We start from the raw sequence: 25689 nt of genomic DNA on the forward strand, positions 1-25689 counted from the left end.
GAGGTTGTGAGTTCCCAGGGTGACACAGGTAATTAGTGACAGAGTCAAGATCCAAACTTAGGTTCATCTGACGCCAAATCAGGTTGTTGGATTCTACAGACAGTGCTCTTTCTACTATATGACACTGCCTCTCATTAATAGCTTCCTTACTTTTCTTTCAATGCTAGGGGAATTATTTTTCAGTTACTAGCAATCCTACTACCCTCTTTATATGATCATTTTTAGGCTCAGTCTAAAATTTTTTCCCCTGGGCAGAGAAGAATCTGTGAGTCCATACTAACTGAGAGGCCTAATAGAAGTCTCTTGATCTCAGTTGCAAGCAGCAATCTCCTCCATATCTCTAAACAGACACAGATGCACCTATCAACGCAGTTGAGGGTTTGGGTTTGGTTTTGTTTTGACAGCTTTACAACTGTCAAGCATGTAAGTATCTGAAGAGGGAATTGAGCCCAGTTCTTCCCGTCTCCAAGTCTAGCACTCTATCCACTCTGCCATGTAGGATCCCCCACTTAGGATATTTTTTCCCACTTCTCAACCACCATCACAGTGGAAACAGAAGGGGGCCACACAACACTATAGGCCATTTTGTATTTTTGCTTTGTCGTGCCCAAAGTCTTCATCATCTACTAACTAAATTATTAGTGATGAATTTCTCCCTCCTTAGGCTGGTTCTCAAACAGTAATCACAGTCTGTTGTCAGACCTATCTTTGCAGCTTGGTAAGACCTGTTGGAGCTTATCGTCTACTCACGTAGCTATTAAGAACCCAAGGTCACTTTCAGACCAGACTTGAAATTCCTTTTCTCTTTCTCTCAAGTTAGAGAAATATGGGAAGGCAAATAAGAAGCTTTAGTTATTTTATTCATAATTCTGCTGCCCTCTAAAAATCAAACATAGGACTTTCCATGGTTATAAATGTAATGCCTTGTTCATAGTAGGCATTCAATAAGTATGCATTTAGTGAAATATATGGTAGAGTCATGGGATCATAGTTCTATATCGAGCTAGAAGGGTTTTAGACATCATTTAGTCCACAAGTTTTTAACATGGATTTTGTAGACTTGTTTTTGAAAATACTTTGATAACAATATTTTAAAATTAATTGGTTTCTTTTGTAATCCTATGGCTTTTACTTTACACCTTTAAAAACATGATTCTGAGATGGGTTCCCTAGGCTTCACCAGACTGTCCAAGGGGTCCATGACACAAAAAAGGATAAGAACCTCTGCTCTATGCTAAGTGAAGTGAGCAGAACCAGGAGAACATTGTACACAGTAACAGCAACATTGTGCAATGATCAACTATGACTGACCTAGCTCTTCTCAGCAATACAATGATCCAAGACAATTCCAAAAGACTCATGATGGAAAATGTTATCTATATCCAGAGAAAGAACTATGGAGTCTCAATGCAGATCAGAGCATACTATTTTCTTTTTTATTGTTGTTGCTTTTTGTTTTTTTTTTCTCATGGTTCTTCCCTTTTGTTCTGATTTTTCTTTCACAATATGACTAATGTGGAAATATGTTTAACATGATTGCACATGTATAGCCTATATCAGATTGCTTGCTGTCTTGGGGAGTGGGGAGGAGAGGGAGGAAGGGAGAAAAATTTGGAATTCAAAATCTTCTAAAAAAACGAATGTTGAAAATTATCTTTACATGTAAGTAGAAAAATTAAAATACTATTCCCCCTCCCCTAAAAAAAGGACCTCTGATCTAGTCCACCACCCTTACAGATGAAGAAGCTGAGACCCAAAGAAGGTTAAATAATTTGCCTAAAGGAACACAGATAATAAACGGGAAATTTGGGATGGGAACCCTAGTTCTCTGGATCCAAATGAAGAACTTCATTCTGCATCAGACTGTCACGACTGTGGACAGTGGGTTCTGAAGGAACTTTCCTAATTAGTTCAAAGAGCTCTGAGGAAAGCCAGCCAGCAGAAGCTGAGCTGACAGCCTTTCATTTGCTCTCATTAGGTGCCTCTTATTTCAATACAAAGACACTTAGGAGAGGACAGAGGGGACTTTTTAATTGGTGCTATTACGACTTCTCTCTATACAATGATGTTCTCCATTAATACAGAATCTAAAGAATTCTGTGCCCACTCTACAATTACTTCTCTCACAATTCTCAGAAGTAATGGTAACTTGTCTCATTTAAAAATAAATCTGAAGTTCCTTCCTTACTGTCTTTTCCTTTCTGCCTCCTCACATAAATTTCTCCTTGCCAATTAAGCAAACTTACCATTATTTAAGGAGGCAGTTTTGATTTTAATTGTCCTCTCATACTAGACAAATTAAATGGAATTTCATAAACCCTCAGCTTCTTTCTTCCAGATGTGAGGCCAATTTAGGTGAGTTCAGGTCTCTAATCAGTTATCACTCTTAGGGTTTAATCTTTGGAGATACTTTAGAATTTATTTAGCAATGGTTCCTGAATATGTGATGTAGCACTCACCTGAAATAACATGGATATTTAGCACTCTTCTCAATTTCTCAGAATCATTTCCTTTTAAGAGAGTAGAGGCAGGTTTGTACCTATGATCTGTTCAAAGAAAAGAAATTGCTAAGCATTTAAATGATGCATATGCACACACATTCATAAACATATATATATTTTCCAAACAAATATATGAGGAAATAGGTTATCTATAATAACTACCTGAGAAACTTGAAATTAAGTGGTCTCCTAGGACATCATTTTCCATTTGCAAACACTGATTCATTCAGAGAGCGGCGCCTTCTTGGCTAACACTAATCAATATAGATACATTCAATCTAATAAAGATCTCTAGCCATTATGTTCTGTATGCCTAATAGTTCTGCTGCCTAATAATATCACTCTAGCTAATAGGTGAATGGCATTACTCTGTAGTCTTACATTCAAGAGACTGGGCCTTCAGATGGCATTAACTTTATCCTAGACAGTATGCAATTTATAAAGTGGTCTTCAATCAGACAGTATCGTCTATGACTGAATCACCCAAATTGCGAAATTTCTTGTAGGTGTCTAGGCATATGAATCAAGGTGTGTATGGTATATACTTGTAGGCAATTACATTTTTAAATAAACCATTAGATAGGAAGCTAAATATTAATTAATCATGACTACTTCTCTGGAGTCTCAGAAACCTGGAAAAAAATGATGCACAATTTATATCAAGGGTTAAAATCAAGCAGTCTTAGATTGGTAAGGGACAGTGTTTGGCACATAAATGCTTAACAAGTGTTTGTTGAATTGGTTTGACATCATGGATCCTCTTGTTCAGGGTTTCCCATGGTACTGACCTGCAACAAATTTTTACCAGTCCATAAAACTTTTACTATCAAAGTCCCATAAAACTTAAAATCTACCTTATTCTTCTCCTATTCATCCTGCTAATCTCACTCTGAGTTCCTCTTTCTTTCTACCCACACTCACTGTGTGTTTCAGGAGGTATGTGGTCTATAGCAGAGAATTTTGATATATAGTTTGTGTTGGGAAATATTAATCTAATTCAACTCCTTCCTTTTATATATGAAAGAATACAAACACTTACTTACAATCTGGTATCTTTTTCATGAGCCTTTAACTATGCAATCACAACTGAATCTATTCTAGTCCATTCTCTCAGGGCTAAGTAGAAAACAATCTTAAGCTTTTGCCAAGCTTTATCTTAGAATCAAAAGAACGTATGTTGAATATAAGGTTTTTTGTATCTAGAATTGAAAGGGTCTCAGATAAACTTAGACTAAAAAAGCCACTTTGTGCTTTGCCCCATATTTAATGTTCTTACTTTTCTAGCTGGTATTTATGCAGGGTACTTATGCAGTACTGCTCAGTCTTTTTACGCACAAGGAAGAAACTTGCTTTGTGCTGAATGCATCTTTCTGCCCCACCTGGTTTCTTGTTCTACTCACCTTAACTCAAATTAAAAGAAAAAAATTTTAAACATCATATGAATATGAAAGCAGTAGTGGGACTTCTCCTTCCAATCATGAGATAGTGGCTTTTGTCCCATCTAGAAATCGGCATATAATTTCTGAAAATCATAAAATTTTAGAGCTGGGAAGGACCTCAGAGATCATATAGTATAATTCCCTCATTGTACAGATGAGGAAACTGAGGCTCAGAAAGCTGAAGTGACTAGTCCATGATTACATAGCTAATTATTAATCACAGTATAGAGAACAGGATTCCTAATTTTCTAGTCTAGGATGTCTTGTGTTTCATTCTACTGCCAATCTTTAGTAACTGCTGCAGACTTCCAGAAGTTTTGCCATCCAATCAATCTCTGCATCAAAGACCAGACACTATCCCCCCTAAAACATGCTTTCAAAAATTTAAACAGAACACAATTTGATTTTCAAACAGATTTAGGTTTCCCCTATTATTAGCATTCAATTATAACTAGCCTAGGCCTTTGCATATAGTACCACAAACATAGTGAGACATGCCTATCATGTTTCATTTTTATTTTTGTATCCCTAGCGTGTAGGATAATGCCTTGAACAAAGTAAGTGCTTAATAAATGTTTGTTGAATGGAATTAAATTGGTATACTCTTCTAAAGATTCTGATTTCATCTTTCTAGTTTTGGCTACCTTCTAGTTCATAGATAGGATGAAAGAATATTAATTAATAGTAATAATAACTTATTAACTTTAATAGTAATAATTACTTAAAATCACTTTGCTTTCATAATATATACATAAATATAAATAACAGTTGTTATTTTATCCCTGGTATACTCCACCAGAGACTTCCCACCAAATTGAATTATTATGAAGTTTTTCCTCAAATAAGAGAGTAAAGTATCCCTTTATATATAATGGAAATATATATATGAATGTATGTACATATACACACATATATACATACATATATGCATACATCAGGTATATCTTATATCACATGGATATGTATATTATGTACATTGTATACATGTCTATATGTGTGTGTATATGTATGTATCATATAGAAGCACGTATGTGTATATCTTCCATTATTTGTAAAGGGACACTTTATTCCCTCATATAGAGGGAAAACTTCAAAATAATTCAACTTGGAGGGAGGTCTCCATGTGGAGTGTACTAGGGACAAAATAACTGACATTCATTTATTGTTTTGTCTTTACAAAGCATTCTTTTTGAGCCTGGCAACAATCTCGCAGAGGTGGAAACTGTTGTGAGAAGTTAAATGATTTGGCTAGGATCACACCACAGATTAGAGCCTTGGGTGGGAGGGAAGTCAGGTCTGCCTGAGTTTTGACCCAATGTTCTAGTCACTGTACCACATTGATTCTTTGCAGTTATGCTGTTTAACATCTGTAACCATTGAATTGGATGAAAGCATAAATGGCAAGCTTAACAAATTTTCAGATTATATGAAGCTCAAGGGACAGCTAACACACACATCAGAATCAGGACCTCCCAAAAAAGTTTCTGTAGGCTAAAACAATGAGTCAAATCTAATAAAACAAGTCCTCAAGAGTTGTTCTGTGAAGTTTGGATTCAGTCAAAGGGCCACAGGACCTAGAGGGCCACATGTGGCCTTGAGGCTGCAGGTTCCCCACCCCTGATAGACCCTCGGTTCATCCCATTTCATCATAATACCTCTCATTCATTCGTTTCTCTTAACACATCAGCTTTGGATACTATAAGGCCAAGGGCAATCCACTTGCTCTAAGGATAACTTTTCAAGTCTATAAAATCATTGTCATTTCTGGAAGAGGACCATGGCATCAGGAAGGTGATGGCATGATTTGCAAGTGAAGTGGATTTAAGTGAAGGAAGGCTGTGCAAACTCACCAGTCTCACTTTCTCCTCTGAAGCCATCTGGGCCCACTGGCAAGATATAGATCAGAATGACTGGAGATGGCTCCAGATAGAGTGGGACATCTTGGTCTTTTTAAGCTAAGGTCTTTCCCAGGTCTCAGTTTGACTGAGGCAGTGCCCATTCAATGATTAAGGCTAGGTAAGAAATGAGACAAAGAATAACTTTTTTTACCTAGTTAAAAAAAAAAATCAATCTGGGAGGGGAAAATCCTCAGGATTTCTGGCCAAAACAGAAACAATTGCTATTTACTCTGAATCAATCAGGGCCCAAACAACAACCACTAGTTGGGGCTTGGGCTGGGACCTATTGTTAGCCAATCAATGAGAGCCAGAGTGATTTGAGTTCCTATATAGATATAATATGAAATCCTCATGGATATGCAAGAAAATATTTATCAAAATGATCTCTTTGGTCAAACAATCTGACTTATATAAAAGTATTTTTGTGTGATGCATTCTTAGAGTTTTGTGTACCTATATAGGCATCTAGGAGGTACAGGGAATAGAACACTGGGCCTAGAATCAGAAAACCTGTGTTCAAATCCAGTAACTAGCTGTATGCTGCAATCTGGTCATTACAATGTGATCTGAGCAAGTCATATCACCTGTATGTCTCAGTTTGCTAAACTGTAAAATGGGGTAACACTAGCACCTACTTCCCAGGGTTGTTGTGAGGACCAAATGAGAAAATATTTGTAAGGCATTTAACACAATGCCTGGCATCAACTAGGTGCTTTACAGATACTTGCTTCCCCTGCTTCCCTTCTCCTCATGTCTACACTAGACATCATTAAAAGAAAAAAAAAATTAACAAAAATATTAGTTCCAAAAATCAACTTTGTAAGTACAAATGGGTGAATAGGATAAATAACAGTTTGAGTGAAAAAATTCAGGGGTTTTAGAGAATTGCAGGCTCAACAATGCAACATGGCAGCCCCCAAAAGCTAATAGGAAGAGAGGCTTAGAGTCTAGCACAAGGAAGAAGGCAGCATCGCGACCCCATCTGAAGTGTTCAGCTCTGGACACCAAATTTTAAGAAGATTGCAAGTAGAAGCAATCTTTTAGGACAGCAGTAAGGATATTGAGGAAACAGGAAATGATGTCATTCAATGATCAGTTGAAGGGGATGGGGATGTTTAGCTCTGGGGAAAAGATAATTCAAAGTGGTTGTGATTGTGATTATAATATTCAAATAGTAGAAATGAGGTCTATATCAATATTTCATGACCTTTCTTAAATCCAGTACTCTTTCTACACTAGACTTGATTCCAACATCTGCCGTGTCATTTCCACACAATTGGAATGAAAACCAACTCTAGACAACACTGTGAAGCCATTGCATTTTGCTTTCAGAGATTTGGGGCCCACAGATTTCCCTTTCTTTTTCCCCTTCTTCATCTTCTGGCTCAGAAAATTCATAATTTCCCTGGAAACTGCTTTTAAGAAAGCAGTACATATCCATACTGATATGTCCAGTTCTCCTTAGGCTTCCCATTGTGGCCTTGACACAACTCTAGTTTGGTAGAAATTTGAGAAAAACATCCAAAATCACCTATAGTAAACTGTCCGGGTTTTATCAATCTGACCGACAAGACCCTAACTGATCTGTGATTTCACAAATGGTATGTAGCATTAAAATGAAGTTGAAGCCCAGGCTTCTCCAGGGCAAGATATTGTTTTGTTAACAATGACCCATGAACACCTCAGCAATAAACCTGGGAACCTGAGCATGGCTAATGTATTAGTTAGGCTAGCAGTAACCAATAAAATAGGTCGTTGGTCTCTCTCCATGACCAAAGACCCATAGTGAGAGCCTACAGGGTCTTTTTTTCTAGGTTATGTCTTCCTTCTGATTGGCCTGACAGTACATCATTTGGACCTCCTTGGCAAAGACAAGACAATCCTGATTGGTAGTTATTTAAACGGGGTGAGTTGAAAGTTATTTCAGCTCCTCCCAATTACTTCATCATTGGGAGGTGGCAGTAATCTTCAAGTGATAGAATTAGTTTGTAGTGGGGGGGGGAGTGAGTTGGCTGATCGCACCCCTCTCTGGCAATTAAGGAGTGCCAATTGGCTTATGACAGCCAATTTCCTCCAACAATCTAGAAAAAACTACTAGGAAAAAAAATCTAAACCATCTCCATGAGGTCTCCCCCTTGGAGACCAAGTCATCTGTAACCTTGAAAAGGAGACTCAAGGATTGTAGAGTCTCTCTAGGGTAGGGCCTAGCCCAAGCTAGTTCTCTGTCTAAGGGGTAAAGAGAAGGGGAGGGGGGCTGTTTCACTTTAAAAAGGTTAGGGATTAGGAGTAATTACATCCCTCCACCAAGCCTTAGTTCTGAATGGGAGAAGTCCTTTTGAGCTAGGCTAAGAGAGGGAGTTTTGACCAAAAGGGGAAAAGGAAGGATTACAGAGTAATATTAATTATCAAATGATATGGCATAATATTAATTTTGCTCAGGTAGTTGCCCCTCCACGGTCACATACCTGCCCATTACCTGTGGACAAGTTTATGGCAAAGCCATAAATGTTTTTACATTTTAAAAATTGCAGAAAGATCTAGACTAAAAAATTTTTAACTTATATAGTTTATTCTGAATGAGCTCAAGTTGGCTCAGAGTGACATATTGATTAATTTTTAATAGCAGGTCACATTTACATGCTTTTCTTTTTTTTCAATGTATTTTATTTTTTTCCTAATTACATATAAAAACAATTTTTAACATTTTTTTAAAGTTCTGAATTACAAATTCTAACTTTAATCTGATAAGAAAATAGTATGCCTCAGTCTCTATTCAGACAACATTAGCTTTTTCTCTGGGGGCAGACAGCATTTTTCATCATGAATCCTTTGGAATTGTCTTGGATCATTGTATTGATCAGAGTAGCCAAGTTTTTCATAATTCTTCATCATACAATATTCCTGTTACTGTGTACAATGTTCTCCTGGTTCTGTTCACTTCACTTTGTATTAGTTCATGTAAGTCTTTCCAGGTTTTTCTGAAATCATCCTGCTTATCATATCTTATAGCACAATAATACTCCATTGCAATCATATACCACAACTTATTCAGCCATTCCCCAATTGTTGGGCATCTCCTTGATTTCCAATTCTTAGCCACCACAGAAAGAGCTGCTATAAATATTTTTGTAGAAATAGGTTCTTTTCTCCTTTTTTTTTCTTATCTCTTTGGGATACAAACCTAGCAATGGTATTGCTGGATCACAGGGTATGCACAATTTTATGGCCCTTTGGGCATAGTTCCAAATTGCTCTCCAGAATGACTAGATCAGTTCACAACTCCACCAACAGTGCATTAGTGTCCCAGTTTTCAAACATTCCCCCCAACATTTATCATTTTCCTTTTTTGTCATATTAGTCTGATAGATGTGAGGTGGTACCTTAGAGTTCATTTAATTTGCATTTCTCTAATCAACAGAGATTTAGAGCATTTTTTCATATGATTATAGATAGTTTTGATTTCTTTGAAATCTGCCTGTTCATATCCTTTGACCATTTATCAACTGGAGAATGACATATTCTTATAAATTTGACTAAGTTCTCTATATATTTGAGAACTGAGACCTTTATCAGAGATATTTGCTATAAAAAATTTCACCCAGTTTTCTGCTTTCCTTCTAATTTTGGTTGCACTGGTTTTGTTTATACAAAACCTTTTTAATTTCACATAATCAAAATTATCAATTTTACATTTTATAATGCTCTTTATATCTTGTTTGGTCCTAAATCTTCCCTTACCTACAGATCTGACAGGTATACTATTCCATGCTCTCCTTATTTGCTTAAGGTATCACTTAAGGTGTGCTGTAAGGTGCTTAAGGTGTAAATCATGTATCCATTTTGACCTTATCTTGGTATATGGTGTGAGATGTTGGTCTACACCTAGTTTCTGTCATACTATTTAGATTAAAATTGAAATAGAAATTAAATCCATGGCTAAAGACTAAGATCCTAAAATCAATAGATTTTAGCACAATGTGGATTTAGCTTTCAATACTTACTCTGCCAAGTCCAAACTCTTCTGTTTTCTTGGAATATTTTGTAGGCAATGAAGATGATCAGAAATATGAAAACTAATAAAACTAAAACATACCAGGTGATCCTCATGGTACAAGTAGAATCTGTTGGGAGGGAAGGGTTAGAAAACAAATATGTTTAAATGTACAGTAAAATGTATCAAGAGCTAAGAAGTAGTTGTAATATGTTGTACTGGAATGAAGAAATTTAAACTCTATTCCTAGCTCTGCCACTAACTACCTGTGTGATCTCCAGCAAATCTTTTCTGTGCCAGAATTTCTTCATCTGTAAAACGAAGTAATGGAAACTGATGATCTCTAACTATATTCTCTTTCATCTGTAAAAGCTTATGATTATATTTCCTATGAATTTAATACTAAATTTTGCTATCATTTCTTTCACTGAAAATAGAAATGTAAAATCCTTGAGGGCAGGGACTATGTTGTTTTTTGTCATATCCCTAGTACTTAGTGTGGTGGCCAACACATAGTAGGTGCTTCATAGTTGTGAAACAAATTGAATTGAAATCCCAATATGAGATTCCTCGTGTGAACAGTATCATCATAAGACAAATGCTAAATATTGCTTTCAGGACAGGAAAACCTATTGTTGAGTTTTATGTGATAACATTTCTAGTATTTAAATAAAGTAATATAACCAATAAAACAATGATAATAGATTGATGAATCAGTCTATGAGAAAACAGTTTCCCCAAATGGGGGAGTGGCCACTCTGTTTTTGCCCTTAAATTCTGAATACTACAATTATGTCAATGTCACACATCATATTTGTTCTTGTTGTTCAGTTGTGTCCAACTCTTCATGATCCCATTTGGGGTTTTCTTGGCAAAGATACTGAAGTAGTTTGCCATTTCCTTCTCTACCTCATTTTACAGATGAGGAAACCAGGCAAACAGGGTTAAGTGACTTGCTCAGCTTCACACAGCTGGTAAGCGTCTGCAATCAGATTTGAATTCAGTTCTTCCTGACTCCAGGCCCATCCACTCTCACACCTTGCTACCCCCACACATCATATGGGTAGAGTTAAATCTGAAGATCCAAGAAAAAAGACTCCCAGACTATAGAAAGCTCTGTTTCCACAGGAGCAAGTACTTCCCCCCAGGGCAAGTACTTCATTGTTACTCTATTTGTGAATTGGGGGAAAGCAAGGTGTTAAATTTTGGACAGGACAGATGCACAGAACAAAATAAGTACCTTGGCTCATACATAAAACACTTCATTTCTGCAGATTAAATTCACTTTTCCATTTTTCAAAAAAAAAAATTGAATATTTATTGCCAACTCCCTTAAGGAGAGGCTAGCCAAAGTTCACTTATGCACAGATTTTCTCAAAACATGAAAAAATGTACTTATATTTTCCCAGTACATTGGAATCTCTTATGTAAATCACTATTATCTTTCTGAGTTATGGGGCCAAAGGAGACAAGTAGATAACCATTTCACTCCATATAAGCTTAGAATTTATAGATTCTCCATGAATGCTAAATGAATTTTTCTTTATAGCAAAATATTAAACAGCAGGAAGGTTTATTTTGTGTCTTATGCTTGGGAAAAACCCAAAAATCAATGTAGTTATACATAAATGTTCATAGAAAAATGTAGTTTTTTTATATCCATATTCCATACTCTTACATCTTTCAACTTTCTCTGACTGCTTCCTAATTTAAAAGACTGATGTACTTCCTAGATAGATAAGATACTTTTCTGTATGAAGCAAAGCATGTTTTTTCCCCCAGAATAAAGGTCTTCTCATGGCACTTAGGCAGATATATAAAGTAGGTAAAATGTATCTTTGAAATATCTTCATTCTTCTAGCACTTCTCTCCCAATGGCATCAGTGTCCTCTGGATGCCCATTGTGGCACCCCACCCAAGGCTGTACCTTCCTCCTTAAGCATTTCCTCATGCTTAAAAATCCTATCTTCCTTTGCCTTCATCCAAACTCCCATTCATTCCTTCAGTGCTCTAATCACGACTGGTTGGGGAGGAAAACTAGCAGCCCAAATAATTCCAACCAATATGTTATATACACTTACATGTTTCATATATAATAATGGATTACCCACTGCCCTGCCAGTGGTATTTCCATTCTAATAGAGGAGACACAATACAAGTCATGGAGCCTAGTTTCAGCCTACAAAAGATTAAAGTTGCAGAACACTCAAAGGATTCACTACTGCCTGGCAAGCACGAGGACAACCAGTGGGCAGCACACATTGGCTGCTAATCCCTAGATCCCTAGATCAAAGGATCTAGGAAAAGGTCTCCAAAATACACTGGAGACCCCCTGTGCAGGATATATGGGAGGATGTGGACAGGACCAGCACAAGATGAAGGATCAGTATCAGCAGAGGGAATTCAAGTCAGTCAAAAGACTGAAGTCAATATAGTCAAAGAGCAAATCTCTAATGTTGGGTTTTCAAGCATCAGCAATATATGAGAAAGGAGATTTTCTTTTAAGTCTAGGGGAAGAGGACTTTCTCAGAGTCCTCCAATCACACCAGATAGGAGGCTCATTCTGCCTATGTTTAAGGCATAAATGAAAGCAATTTTCAATCTCAGCCCCTATTCTTTTATTCATGAATTTGTTCTCATATTTGGCTTTAATGGGAAAATGGTAAGAGAATTTTAATTTCTTAGTTGTACTCAAATATTACCAGAAGCCATGTCTCCAAGTTTCCTTCTAATTCCTTTCAATAACTTACTTCCTGGCTCCATTTCAAGTTGCAGAGAAACCTGATTGCAGTTGTTCAGGCTTTGCATACTTCTGTGAGAGCTATTTAGCAAAGTTGTCTTCATTGGGTCTTTCCCGGCAGTAGAATTTGAGAGATGGAGTTTCACTACACAAGTAGTGTCATATCCTCCCAGGTCATCAACTACAGGAACCACAGTGAAGTTGGAAATTACATGAAGTGGAAGAAAATTCTCAGCTTTCATTTCCATCGAGTCATTCATTACGGAAACTAGAAGAAGAATAGAATTATGTCCTACAAGGGACTTACACGTGAAAACTCAATACAACCTCATTTTTGCTTAAGAAAGAACTTTGAATGAATGGTCTTCACTGGAAATTTAACTAAAGGAGATTAAGTTTTCAAAATGGTACAACCACAGCAATGCAAGGATCTAAGACATCTCCAAAGGTCTCATGATGGAAAATGCTATCCACATCCAGAGAAAGAACTATGGAGTTTGAATGCAGATCGAGGCATACTATTTGCTATTTGTTTCTTCTGTTGTGTTTCGTTTCCTCTTTCTGGTGGTTCCTCCTACTGGCTCTAATTCTTACAACATCACTAATGTGAAAATAAGTTTAATAGGAATGTATATGTGTAGCCTATATCAGATTGCACACCCTCTTGAAGAAGGAGGTGAGGAGGGAAGGGGAGAAAAATTTCAAGCTCAGAAGCTTATGGAAGTGATTGTTGATAATTCAAAATAAATTAATTTTAAAAAATAAAATAAAATAAAGTGTTAAAGCCAGTTGGTCAATCAATCAATCAATAAGCATTTATTAGGTGCTTACTCATAATCCTGCTGCTGCTGCTGCTACTGATACTGTTACTGCTACTACTACTAGCTATCTTATGTAGCACTTTGATGTTTGCAAAGAGCTTTATATACGTTAACTCATTTGATACTATGGGCCAGGTACTGTGCTAAGCACTTGGGATACAAAGAAAGGCAAAAACGCTACTCGATCTCCTGCCAAAAAGGTGAGGGATTTAAAAATACTGAATGAAATACACATTTTTGGAAATTGCCAATGTGGAAATTTGTTTTGCTGCACTATGACCATTATAAAGGCTTTATTTTAATTTTACTTTTTCAAATTTCTCAATTGAGAGAGAATAAAATGAAAAGATAGTAAACACATATAAAATAAATGAAGTTGTACAATTGGAGCAGAATTGACCATCCTCAAAGAGCAATTGATCATATTTGCCTGATGTTCTCTGGGGTAACAAATACTTTTTGCCCTTTTGAAGAAGGGAGAGAGTGATCAGCCAACCTTGAAAATCTGCCTAGTGGCCTGACACTATGGAATTCTGTCCAATTTGCTTTGTGGCTCTTATTTAACCCAAAGTAGGATGGATATTAGGAAGAGGACTAAGTATGAGATGTGATCAGTATAGGGACTCCTGGGTGTGGAAACTCCCTCCAGCAGTACAAAGTGCCAACTCATCTATAACTAGTTATATTCTTAAAATTTCCTCTGATACTGAGAGATCAAATGACTTGCCTAGAATAACACAGCCAGTATATGCCAGTGAAAGGACTTGAGCACAGGTCTCCTTGATTCTAATTCTCTCTCTCTCTCTCTCTCTCTCTCTCTCTCTCTCTCTCTCTCTCTCTCTCTCTCCAGTATGTTTCCCTGCCTCTCCAGGTACTGGAAATACAAAGACAAAAAATTTTAAATTATTCTACTTGAGTGACGATGGCTCATACATTGATGAGCATGATAACACAATACAGAAATAAGTATAAGACAAAGTAGGGCAGAGGAAAGAACCAAACAAGATGTTCTAGGAAAATGCTGAGGGGAAAGAAAACATTTCCATCTAGGAGAATCAGAAAGCTCCACTAACAAGGCTGTACCTCAATTGAGCCTTGAAATAAGCTAAGGATTCTGAAACACAGAAATGAGGATGTAGAGCATTCCACGGCTGCAGGATCAGCCTGACAATGCAAGGAGGCAGAAGATGGCATGCTGAGAGCAAAAAATAGCTGCTGCTCAACCAGTCTGGATCATTGTTCAGTCGTTTCAGTCATATCTGACTTTCCACAACTCCGCTTAGGGTTTTCTTGGCAAAGACACTGAAGAGGTTTGCCATTTCCTTCTATAGCTCATTTTACAGATAAGGAAACTTAGGCAAACGGGGTTAAATGATTTATTCAGGGTCACACAGTTAATAAGGGTCTGAGGCTGGATTTGAACTCAGGTCTTCCTGACACCAGGCCTGGCACTCTATCCACTGCACCACTTAGCTTCCTTGAAGCTGAAGTAATATAGAATAAAGCAAAATAAAACTGGAAATGCATGTTGGATCCAGATTGCACACAGCCATAAATCTCACGCTGAAATATTTCCTTTTTATCCAAGAGGCAATAAGGAAGCATCTGAGCAGAAGAATGACACGGCCACACCTGTGTCTTTGAAGATTGTTTTGGCTGTATTCTTGCTAACACTGAAAATAGGACAGGCTTTATTTAACAACAACAAAACAAAGTAACTCACAAAGAACTCACATTTTAGCCCATAAAAAGTCAAAACAATTTCTCCTTCCTCCAGTGGGTCTCTATATCTTGACTTAAAGATTGAGTGGGACCACTTTAAGGAGTAAATAAACACTTTTCCTGTGTCCTAGAGAGTCAAGCAATCCCAGCCCAGCCCTCCAAGGGCCTCCACTTCTTAGCGACCTATGAATTATACCAGACATAGCATCACTATGGAATTGGAACCTTAGGCAGGAAAGACCTTAGGGTCCCTAGAGAATCAACCTTTTTCAGAACTGTATAGTGCATATAACTTATGGCACCAATATAAGGCCGATCTTACATGCTTAATCATTATTCACTCTGCACTCATAAATACTGTGTACAGTGTGCTCTGAATATCAGACTATAAATTCTACCTATGCACAAACACCATGATAATCATATAGGGAAAGCAGCTCCATGACAAGCCCTCCAGTATTAAATACTCCTAACCTCCACATTCCTACCACCTTCCCCCCCTCCACTTCCATACTCAACCTTACACTCTCTATTCGTTCTTTCTCACTCTCTACTTCACTCCCAAAGGCTCAAGTTCCTATCCTCGACTCATTCACACCTCTCACCCTACATACATTGGATCATGATGCCACATTCACCCATGTTAGTCACTGTTCCCGTGCCAAAACACACACCCAAAATGCACATTCACCATAACCTCTGCCTTTGCTTTCAGACTAATGAACTCATAATATGCATGCCAGCTTTTAGCCATCCCAATGCCATATACATCTATCCTCTGCCTCTTCTCTAATACCCCTAACTACTTCTTAAGGAAAGGAAATGAACACTCATCTTTTCATCTAACCTCGCAGTGGCAAGAGGTAGGAAAGAAATTCCTAGAAGTCTTCCCCAAGTTTCGAGATCTCCATCTGTCTTCTCCTTTCAGCCCTGCAGGGACCCAATCTCCTGATATCTCTTTGAGTAGGAGACTGACTTAAATGGCCTTTATGGTTAACTTCCAATTGTGAAATTCTGTTCTAAGATCAGAAGTTGTATCATTAAGTCTATTACTCATGGTTGGCATTTAATTTAATGACCTAGTGTCTTTGTCCTTAAAATAGAAATTATTTTCATCTTTGTTGTTTTAAATTATACTTAACATAATGAATAATTTACCATTGATCATTTTTCTTTCCATTTTCCACACTTCTTTAAGTTTGTTGTTACCTTTTGTTGTTAATTCTTGATGAATAAAATCCTTAGTTCCTTTGGATTCACACACCAAACATGAAGAATACAGTTGTAATTCACGAGAGGTTAATGGACAGACCTTAGATGTATTATGAAAGTGAAAGTGCTTTGCAGAAATTCCCAGAACAATAACCTCATGTTCCCTCTCTTGTTGCAGGAAGTTCACAAAAGAAATATTGAATTCCGAGAATGGATAAGTGAAATTATTTAGTAAATTAATGTCAAGACAGGATAATTCCACAATATTTCCTGTATTAAAAAAAGAAAGAAAGAAAAATCCTTTTGTATTGACAGAAATAGAGAGTGTGGCATCTAAATAAATATGCAGTTAACTTTCAATTATTACCAGGCAGATTGTAAATATTGTGGCTTACCTGTGGCATATCTTTCAAATTGATTGACAGCATCTACTCCACTTAATTATTTTGTTTGTTGACAGTCTTTGACAACTGGTGGGTGTGAATTAGAAACTCCATGTGTTTTAAATTTGCTGTTCTCTGATTATTAGTGATTTGGAACATTTTATAAGCCTTTTGATAGCTTGGATTTCTTTCTTTGAGAACTACCTATTCATATCCTTTGGCCATTTATCTGTTGGTGTTTGGTTGCCATTTTTATATATTTGAATCAGTTTCTTATATCATGGATGTCAGACTTTTTTCAGAGAAACTTGTTACACAGATTTTTTTCCCAATTGTCTATTTCCTTTATAATTCTAACTACATCTATTTTCACTTGGGCAGAAGGCTTTTCAATTTTATGATGTCAAAGTTATCCATTTTAGCTTTTATGATCTTCTATCATTTGTCTGGTTACAAACTCTTTCCCTGAAGTTGTATCAGGTATTTTCTTCATTCATATATATGATGTGACCTTTTAGATATAGGTTATCTGTCCATCTAGAAGTTATTGTGGCATATGGTGTGAAATCATGATTTAAACTTTATTTCTTCCATTTTACTTTCCAGTTTTCATAGCAGTTTTTTTTGGATAAAATTCTTACTCCAGTGATGAGCATCTTTGAGTTTATTGAACACTAGGTTACTAGATTCTTTTGCTTTTGTATGTTTTATTTCTAAATTGTTCCACTGACCAACTTTTAAATTTTTTAACTCATACCAAGTAATTTGGATAATTACTCCTTTGTAGTACAGTTTAAGGTCTGGTGCTGCTAGGTTCCCTCCCTAATTTTTTTCCCCAGTATTTCCTTTGAGAGTCTTGATCTTCTGTTCCTCCAGATAAATTTTGTTATTATTTTTTCTAACTCTATAAAGTAATCTTTTGGTAGTTTGATTGGCATGACATTGAATAAGTAAACTAATTTAAGCAGTATTGTCATTTTCATTATATTGACATGATCCAATGATAAGTGATTACAATCTCTCTAATCATTTAGGTATGTCTTAATACTATCAAGAACATTTTGTAGTTTTTATGTATGTACTGATAGATATACTCTCAAATATCTTATAGGTTCTATAGTTATTTTGAATGGAATTTATCTTTGTATCTTGTCCTCATAAGTTCTGTTGGTAATGTACAGAAAAGCTGATGATTTTATGTGATGTTACACTGCCATTTTGCTGAAATTATTTCAATTAATGTTTTAGTTGAATCTTCTGAGTTCTCTAAGAAAACAATCATGCCATATGTAAAAAGTAACAATTTTGCTTCCTTTTTGCTTATGCTTATTACTTCAGTTTCTTCTTGCCTTATTTATATACTTAATATTAATAGAACTATAAAAAAATGATGATAATGGATATCCTATTTTTTACCTTTGTTCATGTTGTAAAGGACTCTGGCGTTTGTCCATAACATAAAATGTTAGCTCTTGGTTTTAATAGATACTGAAATCTAGTAGATATATCATAGTAAGGGAAATTCCATCTTCCCATGTTTTTTAATGTTTTAACAGAAATTGGTGTTGTATTTCATCAAAAAATCTTCTGCAATTTATTAGTATATAATCATGTGATATTTATCCTTGATATTTATATAGTCTGTTATGTTTATAGCTTTCCTAATAATGAACCAATTCTGCATTCATGGCATAGATCCAACCTGGCCATAGTGAATATTTTTAATGTGTTGCTCTAACTGATTTGTTAATGTTTTATTCAATACTTTAATGTTGATATTCATTAAGGATATTGGTCATTTTCTTTCTTAGCTTTGTCTTTCCCTGGCATGGATTTCATTGAGAAGGCCCTGTAATGCACTCTTATAAAATTATCATAAGATCATCCACAAACAGGAACATTCGAAGGACATTACTTCTTTAGGAATTATTCTTCCATGTAGACTTTGTCCAAAGTATCATACATGACAGTGGCAAACATCTTTGGAAAAAATATGTCTCCTTCTTTTATGATTCTTTTGGCAATAATAAGAGGCTCATTGATCAAAGTTATCTTTGTGGTTGTACTTAAAAAGGAATCTTGTGTAACCCTTAATATGAAATTTATTGGGAATAAATGTAATTTCCTTCACTTGTGTTCTGAAAACCCACTTCAAAAATACAAGATGGAGATGAGAGCTTTAGACAATAATTCTATAAGAGCTGGTGTTCTTCTTGGAGAAAGTATATGACCATTTGTTCTACGTGACTTATGGGAATCCCCATTTAGTTACAGGTTGGACTAGAAAACCTCCAAGGTCTCTTCAGTCTCTGAGAGTGTAACAAACCAAATATCAGATACAGGCAAATTAATGAGAAGTAGAACAATGTGTGAGGAAAGTACAACGAAAGGGAGTCAGGAGTACCACAGTCAAATCTCGGTAGTGATGCTTAGTAATTGCATGACCTTGGGAAAGCCACGTCTTTCCTAAGCCTCAGTTTCCTCATGTATAAATTGGTGAGGATATCATTTTCCCTGTCTGCTTCACAGGGTTGCTATGAAACTCAAATGAGAGAATGTGTATATAAGCACTTTGAAAATGGTAAGGCCTAGAGGTGGAGCCAAGATAGCAGAGTAAAGGCAGGGACTCACCTGAGCTTTCCCCCAAACCCCTCCAAATGCCTTTAAAAATGACTCTAAACAAATTCTAGAGCATCATAACCCACAAAAAGATGGAATGAAACAGATTTCTAGCCCAAGACAACTTGGAAGGCTGGCAGGAAAAGTCTGTCGCACCAGGGTGAGAGAGGAGCAAGGTCCAGAGCAGGATGGTGCCACTGCAGACTGAGCCCCTCAGGATGACTGAATCACTGGCAGCAGTGGCAGTTTCCAGACCTCTCAGTCCACAGACACCAAAAACAGCTTAGAAGGTCAGCAGGAAGGGTCTGTTACAGCTGGGTGAGAGTGGCACAAAGTCCAGATCAGGCTATGCCACCACAGCCACAGCCCCGGGAAACCAGGAGCAGGCCTTGGGAGTGACTGAATCAGCAGTAGCAGCTGGTCCTTCTGGAGCTCTCAGCACACAGATGGTAAGGGGGTCAAACAACTGGCCAGAAGGGAATTACAGGGGTCTTTTTGCTAGCACTAGGCAAGACTCTGTTGCTTTGCCAATACTCAGATTCAGTTCATAGTCCTGGATGGCAGTCCCAGGGTAAGGAGGAGCACTAGCACAATAGAGCTTACAGCTATGGTGAAGGGGGGCCCTCCCCACAGTTCCAGGGCTGAAAAAGAGTACTTGTGGTTGCTCACAGACAAGAGAACAGGCCAGGAGAGTATCAAACACCTCTCCTTAGATCATACCACCTTGGAAGAACTGAAAACTTGAAGGTCCTTAGAAGTATCTCTGCAGCTGCATAAACCCCCTGAACCTTGGGACTGTTTGTTCCCTACCCTGGAAGCAGAGCCCTACATGAACAAAAAGTCAAGTTAAGTAATAGGCTGGGAAAATGAACAAACAAGTGAAGAAAAACTCTGACTATAGAAAGTTACTATGGTGACAAGGAAGATAAAAACAGAAGACAACAAAGTCAAAGCTCCTACATCCAAAACCTCCAAGAAAAATATGAATTGGTCTCAGGCCATGGAAAAGCTCAACAAGGATTTTGAAAATCAAGTAAGAGAGATAGAGGGAAAATTGGAAGGAGAAATGGGAGTGATGCAAGAAAATCATGAAAATGATTCAACAGCTTAATAAAGGAGACACAAAAAAAAAATACTGAAGAAAATAATACCTTAAAAAGAAGAGTAGGACAAATGGTGAAAGAGGTCCAAAAAGCCAATGAGAAGAAGAATATCTTAAAAAGCAGAATTGGCCAAATGGAAAAGGAGGTCCAAAAGCTCAATGAAGAAAATAATTCCTTAAAAATTAAAATGGACCAAATGGAGGCTAATGACTTTATAAGAAATCAAGAAACAATAAAACAAAACCAAAAGAATGAAAAAAATAGAAGACAATGTGAAACATCTCATTGGAAAAATAACTGACCTGGAAAATAGATCCAGGAGACATCATTTAAAAATTATTGGACTACATGAAAGCCATGATTAAAAAAAAGAGCCTAGACATCATCTTTCAAGAAATTATCAAGGAAAACTGCCCTGATATTCTAGAAGCAGAGGGTAAAATGGAAATTGAAAGAATCTACTGATTACTTCCTGAAAAAGATCCCAAAATGAAAACTCACAGGAATATTATTTCTGAATTCCAGAATTCACAGGTCAAGGAGAAAATATTGAAAGCAGCCAGAAAGAAACAATTCAAGTACTGTGAAGCCACAGTCAGGATAATGCAAGATTTAGCATCTTTTACATTAAAGGATCAGAGGGCTTGGAATATGATATTCTTGAGGGCAAAAGAGGTAGGATTAAAATCAAGAATCACCTGCCCAGCAAAACTGAGTATAATCCTTTAGGGGGAAAATAGACATTCAGTGAGATAGTATTCTTGATTAAAAGACCAGAGAGGAATAAAAAATTTGACTTTCAAATACAAGACTCAAGAGAAGCATATAAAGGTAAACAGGACGCAGCAAAACTGAGTATAATCCTTCAGGGGAAAAAATGGACATTCAGTGAAATAGGGGCCTTTCAAGCATTCTTGATGAAAAGACCAGAGCTGAATAGAAAATTTGACTTTCAAATACAAGACTCAAGAGAAACATGAAGAGGTAAAAAGTAAAGAGAAATCACAAGGGATTTATTAAGGTTGAACTGTTTATATTCCTGCATGGAAAGATGATATTTGTAACTCATGAGACCTTTGTCAGTATTAGGGTATTTGGAGGGGAAAAAATTATATGTATTTATGTAGATAGATAGATAGATAGATAGATAGATAGATAGATAGATAGATAGATAGATAGAGGGCACAGGGTGAGCTGAAGATGAAGGGGTGATATCTGGAGAATAAAATTAAGGAGTGAGAGAGGATTATACTGGGAGAAGGAGAAAGGGAGAGGTAGAATGGAATAAATTACCTCATATAAAACAGACAAGAAAAGGCTCTTACAGAGGAGGGGAAACGGGGGAAGGTGAGAGAGAATGAGTGAATCTTATTCTCATAGGATTTGGCTTAAGGAGGGAATAACATACACATTCAGTAGGGTATGGAAATCTATCTTACCCTACAGGAAAATAGGGAGGGAAGGGGACAAGAGAGCAGGGGGATGGGATGATAGAGGGGAGGGCAGGTTGGAGGAAGAAGTAATCAGAAGCAAACACTTCTGAGGAGGGACAGGGTCAAAAGAGAGAATAGAATAAATGGGGGGCGGGATAGGATGAAGGGAAATATACTTAGTTTTTCACAACATAACTACTATGGAAGTGTTTTGCATGTATAACCTGTATAACCTGTATCGAGTTGCCTGCCTTTTCAATGAGGGTGGGTGGGGAGGGAGGGAGGGAGAAAATTTGGAACCAAAAGTTTTAAAAACAAATGTTAAAAAAATTGTTTTCACATACAACTGGGAAATAAGATATACAGGAAATGAGGTATAAAAATCTATCCTGTCCTACAGGAAAATTGAAGGGGAAGGAGATAAGGTGGGGGGAAGAGATAGAAGGGAGGGTAGATTAGGGGAAAGGGTATTCAAAATACATGACATCTTGGGGTGGGGAGAGGGATGAGATGGGGAGAAAAATTGAAACTCAAAATCTTGTGGAAGTGAATGTTGAAAACTAAAAATAAATAAATTTTAAAAAAAGAAAAAAATAAACAAAGAAAAAGGTAAACAGGAAAGGGAAATCATAAGGGATTTAATAAGGTTAAACTATTTGCATTCCTACATGGGAAGATGATATTTATAACTCCTAAGCACTTTCTCATTATTAGGGCAGTTAGAAGTAGTATACATAGGCAAAGGGTACAGGTGTGAGTCGAATATGAGGGGATGATATCTAAAAAACAGAATTAAAGGTGAGAGAGGAATGTACTGGGAGAAAGAGAAAGGGAGAGGTAGAATGGGATAAATTACCTCACATAAAAGAGGCAAGAAAAAGCTTTTACAGTAAAGGGAAGAGGGGGTAGCTGAGGGGGAATGAGTGAACCTTAATCTCATCAGAATTGGCTCAAAGAAGGAATATATACACATGCAACTGGGTATAGAAATCTATCTTGCCCTACAGGAAATTAGGAGGGGAAGGAAACAAGAGAAGGGAGGGCAGATTGGGGGAGGGAGTAATCAGAAACAAAACATTTTTGAGCAGGGACAGGGTGAGAGGAGATGGAGAATAGAATAAACAGAGTGCAAAATAGGATGGAGGGAAATACAGTTAGCAATAGTAACTGTGAAAAAAATTTTGAAGTGAGTTTCTCTAATAAAGGCCTCATTTCTCAAACACATAGATAATGGAGTCAAATTTATAAAAATAAGAGCCATTCCCCAATTGATAAATAATCAAAAGATATGATAAATTTTCAGATGAAGTAATCAAAGCTATCTATAACCATATGAAAAAAATACTCTTACTCACCATTGATTGGAGAAATGCAAATTAAAACAATTCTGAGGTACTGCCTCATACCTATTAGATTGGCTAATAGGACAGAAAAGGTAAATGACAAATGTTGGAGGGGATGTGGGAAACATGAGACATTAATGCACTGTTGGTAGAGTTGTGAACTGATTTAACCATTCTGTAGAGAAATTTGGAACTATGTCCAAAGTGCTATAAAATCATACGTACCCTTTGACCTAGCAATACCACCACTAGGTCTGTATTCTAAAAGAGATAAAAAACAAAAAGGAAAAGGTCTTATATGTTCCAAAATATTTATAGCAGCTCTTTTCTGGGGGCAAAGAATTAGAAATTGAAGGGATGCCAATCAATTGGGGAACAGTTGAATAAATTGGATGTGATTTTGATGGAATGTTATTGTACAATAAGAAATGATAAGATGAGCAGGATGCTCTCAGAAAAACCTAAAAGACTTGTATGGGCTGATGCAAAGTGAAATGTACTGTGTACAAAGTAACAGCAATATTGTAAGATGATAAGCTGTGAATGACTTAGCTCTTCTTAGCAAAACAATGTTCTACGACAACTCTGAAGGACTTATGATGAAAAATGCTATCCATCTCCAGAAAAAGAACTGATGGTGCCTGAATACAGATTGAAGCATACTTTAAAAAAACTTTATTTTTCTTGAATTTTTTTTGTTTGTTTGTCTGTTTTCTTTCACAACATGACCATAATAGATATGTTTTGCATGACTACACATGTATAATCTATATTGAACTGCTTGCTTTCTTAATAATGGGGGATGGGGGGATGTTGAGGGTGGGGAGGAAGAAGGGAGAGATTTTGGAACTCAGAGTTTTAAAAATGAATGTTCAAAATTTTTTTACATGTAAGTGGGGAAAAATAAAATAAGAATAGAAAATGGCAAGGCATTGTGCAATTTTAAGATTATTAGTACAGTGTCAGTACTAACTCATTTTCCAAATGGAAAAAGTAAAAGATTTTTCATTATCTACAATTGCGCAGTATCTATCCTTCTGTCCAACTCCATTAGCATGAATAATCAAAAGGTGACTATACGCCTTTTGAGAGTCCCAGCACAGCAGTACTAACTGCTTTGGTATAAGTGACCTCTCTTTCAGTTTATTCATAAACATTTTCGAGGTGACTCAGCTGAAGAAAAAGAACTGAATCAAGGGCTCTTGGTTCTGTCCTTGTGTATGTCTTGCTGTCATATCTTATCTCACATGCTCAGATTGGACAATACAACTTTTTAAAGGTCTAAGCAATGCTTAATCCAGTGGAAGAGATTACTTTGCGTTTCTTACAAGCTATACTCCATTTATGACTCCTAGACTTATACTTATGAGAACATCAAGTTGTTGGATCTTTTTGGGCTTACGCTCTAACATAACCTCTAGATCTTTTATTTTTGTCCAGTTTAAACACAAATCCAGACTTTCTAATTGTTTTCTAAAATTTATTATATTTGTATTTTTAACCAACAGTAAATATAAGTACTTAATAATAGATATTAATTTGTTTTTATTTTTTATCACTTTCATCAAATCATTCTATTTTCCATTTACTGTTTCATATTTGATTTCATAATGGGAAACTATAATCATGATAAAAAATAAAGCAAGTATTTTGTGACCTTTCTTAAGTCATGCCACTTCTCCAGGCCACAGTTTCCTCATATATGCAAAATATGAGGTTGGACTGCATGACTTTTTTTTTTTTTTTTTTTTTTTTGGCGAGGCAATTGGGGTTAAGTGACTTGCCCGGGGTCACACAGTTAGTAATTGTCAAGTGTCTGGTCTGAGATCGGATTTGAACTCAGGTCCTCCTGACTATCCACTGCGCCACCTAGCTGCCCCAACTGCCTGACTTCTAAGGTGCATAGGCAAGTGCCCAAGGTGTGCCAAGTGCTTCCCCACCACATTCCATCTCAAAAATAATTTGATATTTTGTCTCATTTTTAGAGTTTATATTTAAGTTGATTGGTAATTCTTAAAAATTATTTAGTTAAGTCTTACTTTCTTAAGTTTGATTACTCAAAATAATGTCCTTTATAATTGACATAAAACTAATATAAATTTACATATTCAATAAATCTTCACCTAAAAAGGGACCCTGTGTGTGCACACCCTAATGAAAACATGCTGGACACACCTATGTTAAGAATTCTTCTAGCTCTTCAACCTCTGATTCAAATATTTGAGTATGTTACCCAAAACTAATTCAAATAGTATATTACTCATTGTAGAAAATAATTGTAACCAAAAATCAACTCATCTCCATGATAATGTCCATGTCAGGGAGACGGGAATATTCTGTCTGATAGAATGCTACCTTCTAGAATTTTTACGTGCTACTAAAATGCTGCTAAAAAAAACTAGTGATTCTTTGCCATTCTACATTTTCCCTTTGACACTGTTCATCTCATAGTTTCCAACTTCTTGATTATTTCTTCCTATGATG

The 25689-nt window shown here is 36.5% G+C and overlaps 1 protein-coding gene across 3 annotated transcripts in view; it reads right to left on the reverse strand.

Moving 5' to 3' along the window:
* Positions 1-25689, reverse strand: part of TMEM156 (transmembrane protein 156) — a 50109-nt gene that overhangs the window by 15934 nt on the left and 8486 nt on the right. For all 3 annotated transcript variants that reach the window (XR_003566806.1, XM_027836163.1, XM_027836164.1), the window contains exons 2-5: positions 16322-16594; positions 12580-12837; positions 9840-9959; positions 2460-2546 (exon numbers count right to left, since the gene is read on the reverse strand). Coding sequence is in view for 2 of the 3 variants with exons in the window: in XM_027836163.1 (XP_027691964.1) it covers positions 2460-2546; positions 9840-9959; positions 12580-12837; positions 16322-16594 (738 nt within the window). In the remaining variant the exon portion in view is untranslated. The remainder of the gene's footprint in view (positions 1-2459; positions 2547-9839; positions 9960-12579; positions 12838-16321; positions 16595-25689) is intronic.

This window comes from Vombatus ursinus, unplaced genomic scaffold, assembly GCF_900497805.2.
Source record: "Vombatus ursinus unplaced genomic scaffold, bare-nosed wombat genome assembly UNPS02014818.1, whole genome shotgun sequence".
Lineage (NCBI taxonomy): Eukaryota > Metazoa > Chordata > Mammalia > Diprotodontia > Vombatidae > Vombatus > Vombatus ursinus.